At 35.5% G+C, this 6,000-nt stretch overlaps 1 protein-coding gene across 2 annotated transcripts in view; it reads left to right on the plus strand.

The window, feature by feature from the left end:
- The window catches only part of ALCAM (activated leukocyte cell adhesion molecule), a 184,566-nt gene extending 180,078 nt beyond the window's left edge, over window positions 1–4,488 (plus strand). For both annotated transcript variants that reach the window (XM_074362723.1, XM_074362732.1), the window contains one exon: window positions 4,376–4,488. In XM_074362723.1, the coding sequence (XP_074218824.1) occupies window positions 4,376–4,463 (88 nt within the window). In that variant the 3' untranslated portion in view covers window positions 4,464–4,488. The remainder of the gene's footprint in view (window positions 1–4,375) is intronic.
- The last annotated feature ends 1,512 nt before the right edge of the window (window positions 4,489–6,000 follow it).

Here is a 6,000-nt window from a genome sequence, read left to right on the forward strand (position 1 = left end):
TGAAGGTTACTTTTATATTTCATATTTCACATCTGTTTTAGGGTGAATTCTGAGTCTTGACACATAGTCTTGGCTTTTCTGGGATTTCAGTAGAAACACTGATATGATTGCCAAGAATTTCTGGCTTGGTGAGGTTCAACTCCAAACTCTGTCTCCTTTGTGTGGGTAACAGCTAAAATCTATGTCAAGTTTTAAGCTTTCCAGCTGTTGCTTTTGTCTGGGCTATGTGAAATTTCTTCCACGTATGGGCAGCTTAGGGATCATCCAAGGGTTTTACTGTAATTTACACACAAATTCAGGGTCCTCATCATTCTTTAGGCCTCTCCTTTTTGAGATTTTTTCCCCCCTTGATTTCCAGAATTTTGTACTAGTTAGCCTATGGCTCTCCAACTGGGAAGTGCCATCAAAGGAAAATGTCTGCAAAAGTAGAGCTCACCCAGTATAAGGATCAAATTCCCTTCAGTTTCTGCTTTCTTTTTGTTATTCTCAAGTACAGTCATATAGGTTATTCTGTATTATTCTGAGAGTTTATAACTGTTACAATTGTAAGGATTAACAAAACACAAGTGGGTTTTTATTTTTTTTTTTTAGTCATTACTAGTACAAGAACTTCTTATAGTACAGGCATTATTTCAAAGTTGTGAAATCATTATGTCCTCAAACTTAATATAACTTTCTTCTTCTCATTCAGGTCAAAGTAGGTTGAAAAAGCCGCAATTGCAAAATCAATTTATTACATTGTGAAATTTATTCTAATTTATTTTTATATATGCATCTACAACATTGGCTCTTTTATCTGTCACTCTCTCTAGTGGCTCCAAACAAGTTGAAATTTTCACTTTAGAGGAAAAAATAGTATTGAATGAAGTAAGTTTGGAAGAATAAAAGAGAGAGAGAGAGAGTGAAGGGAAAAGTAAAGACAAAAGGAATGAAGGAGGGTGAGAGAAGGCAAGAGAATAAAAGAGAGGAGACAAGCGAAAAGATTTTGAGAATCATGTGTCTTTCCTTGATTGCTACAGTATCTTACTGATTTATAGAAATTGTAGTTATTGGTATGTATTAGAATATATAGTTAGGAGCTATTAGGATAATCAAGGTACATGTTTATATGTATAATTTTGTGCAGTTTTATCTGAAAAGCTTGGAGTAAGACATCACTCAATCTCTATCATTTCAATGTATTCTTTCTATTTTACCTGTCTGTAAAAAAGCAGCTGGGCCGGTATGGACTTCATATTGGTGGACACCAATATCATAAGAAACAGTAAAAGGAAATAGATATGAACTGTATTAAGGTCAGTTAGTTCAGTTCAGTTCAGTTAAAGAAGTATCTTTTGGATGCCTACCATATTCAGACAATATATTATGTGCTATGGGTAAAATATAAATAAAACATGGTCCTTATACTCAAGTCAAGGAGACTGAAGAGATTGGCCACCTCTTGAAGTGTCATGGGATAGATGGCTGGAGATCCGGGTGGAGCCTCTCTGAAGGGAAGAGCTGGATCTTTCTGTATTTAAGGTCTGAAGACAGTGAGACATGCCAGAATCTCAATCAGAAGCTTGAGAGGACTGTGTCTTAGGAGTACAGACAAACCAGTTGTAGACTGAGTCTTACTAAAACTGCAGCTGAGCCTCAACCTAGATCAAATACTAATTGGATTGAAGTCATCCTATCTGTTCACCTGCCTGCTTAACAAACGAAAGGAGGGACCTTATCTGTTGGAAAGTAACATTGTGTGAAGTCTCTATAGTTATTTTATATATGGTGTCACGTAAAATAAAAAGGACTGGATATGCAAAGAGTCCAGAAAATAAGATCAACAATCAAGAGGAAAAGTGGATGAGCAGACCCATGCATTATTTGGGTACTGTAGTTAACAGACAGGATATTAAAATGACTATAAATAATATTTTGAAAGTGGAAGAAAAGATGGCCAAAAAAGATGAGTGGAATAGAAAATTGAAATGTACTTTAAAATATTTAAAAATCAAATTTACATTTTAGACCTAAAAATATATTAAAAGATAAATCTCTGGTGGATGAATTTAAATGCAGATTGGCCACAGCAAAACACAAGAGAAGTAAACTGGGATACAGATCAATAGAAAACACCCAGTTTGGAGCACAGAGAGGAAAAAAAAATAGATAAGACACATAAGAGCGTAAGAGACATGTGGGACACACGAAAGATTTAACTTATGTTAAGTAAAGTCTCAGAAAGACTTAAAGAGCAAGATTGCCCATCACCAGTAAAATTAAAAAGCCATGATGTATTCACACAATAAGCTATACAGCAATAAGAATAAACAACCCACAACTGCATGCAACATTATACATGAATGTCACAAACAAAAAGTTCAGTTTAAATGAGAGGCAGACAGAAATGAATAGATGTGGTATGATTCCATTTGTATACAGACTGTAAGAGCAGGTAAAACCATTCTGTGAGAAATGAGGATTGTGGTAACCTTTGGGGAGTTAGTAGTGACTGGAAAGGAGTATATTGGGGGATTTTGCGTCTGCAACTATTCTGTTTCTTGAGCTGGGTACTAGTTACACTCATGCATCCAGTTTTTGAAAATTCATTGAATTGTACTCTGCTGTTAGGTACATTATCTTGTATGGAAATTATGGAGGTTACTAAGATTTTATATAGTTACTAATTAAGTAACTTATTAGCAAAAGAGACTAGACCTCAAGTGATCCATGATATACATATATACATGTATGATAATGTGATATATATAATGTAGACGGTACATATATCTTTATATATATATAGAGAGAGAGAGAGAGAGAGTAGGAGAGGGTATCTATATTAGTCTTTCCTTTGCCTGGAAAATATAGAAAAATATTTATGCAATAATATGATATAGCACAAAGCATAGACTCAAACTTACAGCATGGTCTTATTTACATTTTTAATGTCTCTCTTGTAAAATGCCATCACATTTTATAGAACTCAGTCGTACTGGCAGGGTTTAAGGTTGCTCTCCTGCTTATGAATAGATTTATAAGGCTGTAGTTTAAGTTAAATTAACAATTTTTAAGTCACAAATCAAATTAAACTTAGGCTAAATATAATGAATGTCCCAGTATGAAAGGGCCATATGTCTTTATCTTACTAGGACATATATCGTACACTGTTACACACTGTTCACACTATCACACTACTAACACTCACATTGTTGATCACACTATTAAGTTGTGATTCTTAGCAAATGAGTTAAGGGATTCTATTTAAAGCATAGAAATACTTGTAGGGAAAAAATGGAGTTTCTTACCCTAAGCTTCCTTAACCAAGAGACACATCTGGTATTACAGGATTTTTTAAAATAGAAGTATTACTTTGAATTATATAGCAATAATAATTTGACGTACCCTATCACTGTGGTTCCCCTGATGTGCTTACAACAGGGAGAGAGTTGGGAAGAAAGGAAGGAAGGAAAGAAGGGAGAGGAAGGGAGGGGAGGAGGGAAGGAGGGAAGAAGGAAGGAAGTGGTAAACTCTTGGAAATACAGTTATGATTTCTCCTGAGTGGTCACAACACCAAGGAATTTAGCGGTGTGTTTAAGAAAGCCTGATTTCAGCTCTCAAAAGAGAGAACCTGGTAGTCGTGTGTGACCCTGGAAGCCACCGGAGCAGTGGTTCTCAACTTTACGTGCAGCAAACCACCAGGAGGTCTTATCACAGGTCGCAGGCCCTGTCCCGAGTTTCTGTTTACAAAGTTCTAATGTGGGCCCTCAGAATTTGCACTTCTGACAAGTTCCCGGCGGGGGCTGACACTGCTGGTCTGGGACCACGATTTGAGAACCACCACATTAGAGCTGCCTTAGCTTCTGCTGTCAATGTTCTGTCATAACTCAGGTCTCTTTCCAAGCTTACTTTTGATGTATTTGATAAAACGGAATCCATAAACAAAGATATAGGACATTGGCTCAATATAGATGCGTAATAGGGAATACAGAGAGGGCAAGACCCTAATGAAACTTCTGCAGAAAATGTTTGCAGAACGTTTTTGCCCAGAATGAAAATTTTGACTATCAAATGATAATTACTTCCCAGAAAGCAGAGAGAAAAACAACCCAGCCAAAATCGTGATGCAGCTAAGTATGCAGAGTCTGTGTTCAAAGTAATTGACTTCCTTTTCTCCTAGCATATATTTAATGCAACCCCACGACCAAGGTAATTTCAGTGGAATGTGTTCTGTTACCGATCAAGGCTCACAGATGTGGAACTGTTTGCCCTACGGGCTTGCCTGTGTTAGGTGTAAAACATTGGCTTTTCAAAGATACATTAATGTGAACCCTAAAATTAAAAATAAGGAAAGATAAATTTGTAAATGTCAACATGATGTTTAATTCTCTTGTAGGACTGCATCAAAACATGTAAACAAGGACCTTGGGAATCTGGAAGAAAACAAAAAATTAGAAGAAAACAATCACAAAACAGAAGCCTAAGAGAGAAACTGTCCCACTTGTCCAGGTGGGTAGGCTGTTGGAGGTTTATAGAAATAATTCCCAGGAAAGTATGAAACATCCTAGCAGATGAAAGATGAAGCCTCGACATTCAGATGCTTTATAGTTGCAGGTTTCAAAACAGGAAAAGAGTGTTTCAGAAAGAAACTTTGGTTGCTCAGAAAGGTATTCTGAGAATAATGGAATCTCAACAGTCTCCCCATCCTCTGAAAAAAATCATTACCCTCAGAATAACCTAAATCAACTTTGAGATTGTAACATTCAGTGAGAACCTTGTAGTCTAATGCCAAAAATTTTGCTGAGTGCAAAGACACTTAATTTTATAAGTTGATATTTTGGTTAGATGAGAGCCGATTCTAATACTTTGTTAATTTTAAATAGCAATTATGAGAATAGTTTTAAAATATGAAAATTCTAATCCACAGATGTAATATACTTAAAAGTGTCAGTGTATTTATACAGCCACCTCCCAAATAATTTTAATGACAAGATAAACAAATTTGTGTGTGTCTAGACACACACGCACTTTTCCAGATAGTACCTATATTATATATGTATGTGTGTATAATGTAAACATCAACATTATATATACACATCCTTATATTGCACATATCTATATACAATAGCTAGATGAGTGTGGTTTTTAAGATACTCTCCAAAGGAGGTATGTTTCCATCGTATTGCCACTTGCTATTTGAGCTTTTTATTTTTATTTATGTTGTCTTGAACCAGTCAAACAGAGAAGCCATTTGGACAAATTATTTTGTGTGTCCTTGAGAATAACCATTACTGTAGTTTACTCATATATGTAAAAATCCCCAACAGCCACAGTAAAATTTTGGTTGATTATAAATAAACCACATTACAATCTGAGTGAGTCACCTAAATTAATCCCATAGAGGAGACTGGGGGCAAGGGAAAAAGTTGTTATTAGAAGGATGTGCATAGGAAAGAAAAACAGAATAATTGAAATAAGACATTTTTAAAATCTGAAAACCAGATCTCAAAGTAATTGGGTGGAAGGACTAAGAACTGAATCCCTTGCCGCACACTGCCTTCCACTGGAGGCCAGATGTGCAGCATTTCTGCTGATTTTCACTTCTGCTTCTCTAGGATTCATTCCTCAATCCTTTGTAAACATAGAGTTTACCTTCCATTTTCTTCAAAATTAGATAAATTCTCAAAGGGAAACTGAGCTTGAAGACAAAGTCCACAAAATAGAGTGTACTTGAAGTGATAAGTGAATTTTTTTCACCTGAAAAAAAGATAAAATGAAATATTTTCCTGAAAAATCTTATAATCCCCGTAAGAATTAAGAAATTTCCACAAAAATAAAGATTCTCAACAATTCAAAAAAATTATTTGTAGAAGAGTTGCACTCATACCTGGGATTACAGTTGGGTTCAGGGACGATGGGGTTTTATACAAAGTTCTTATGAAGTATCACTTTTAGTACACAGTATATGTTGATTGTGAAATGACTGCCGTAGTAACTTACCTGAAGTATGTTTTCTCATCA

Source organism: Camelus bactrianus, chromosome 1 (assembly GCF_048773025.1).
Source record: "Camelus bactrianus isolate YW-2024 breed Bactrian camel chromosome 1, ASM4877302v1, whole genome shotgun sequence".
In the NCBI taxonomy this organism is placed as follows: Eukaryota; Metazoa; Chordata; class Mammalia; order Artiodactyla; family Camelidae; genus Camelus; species Camelus bactrianus.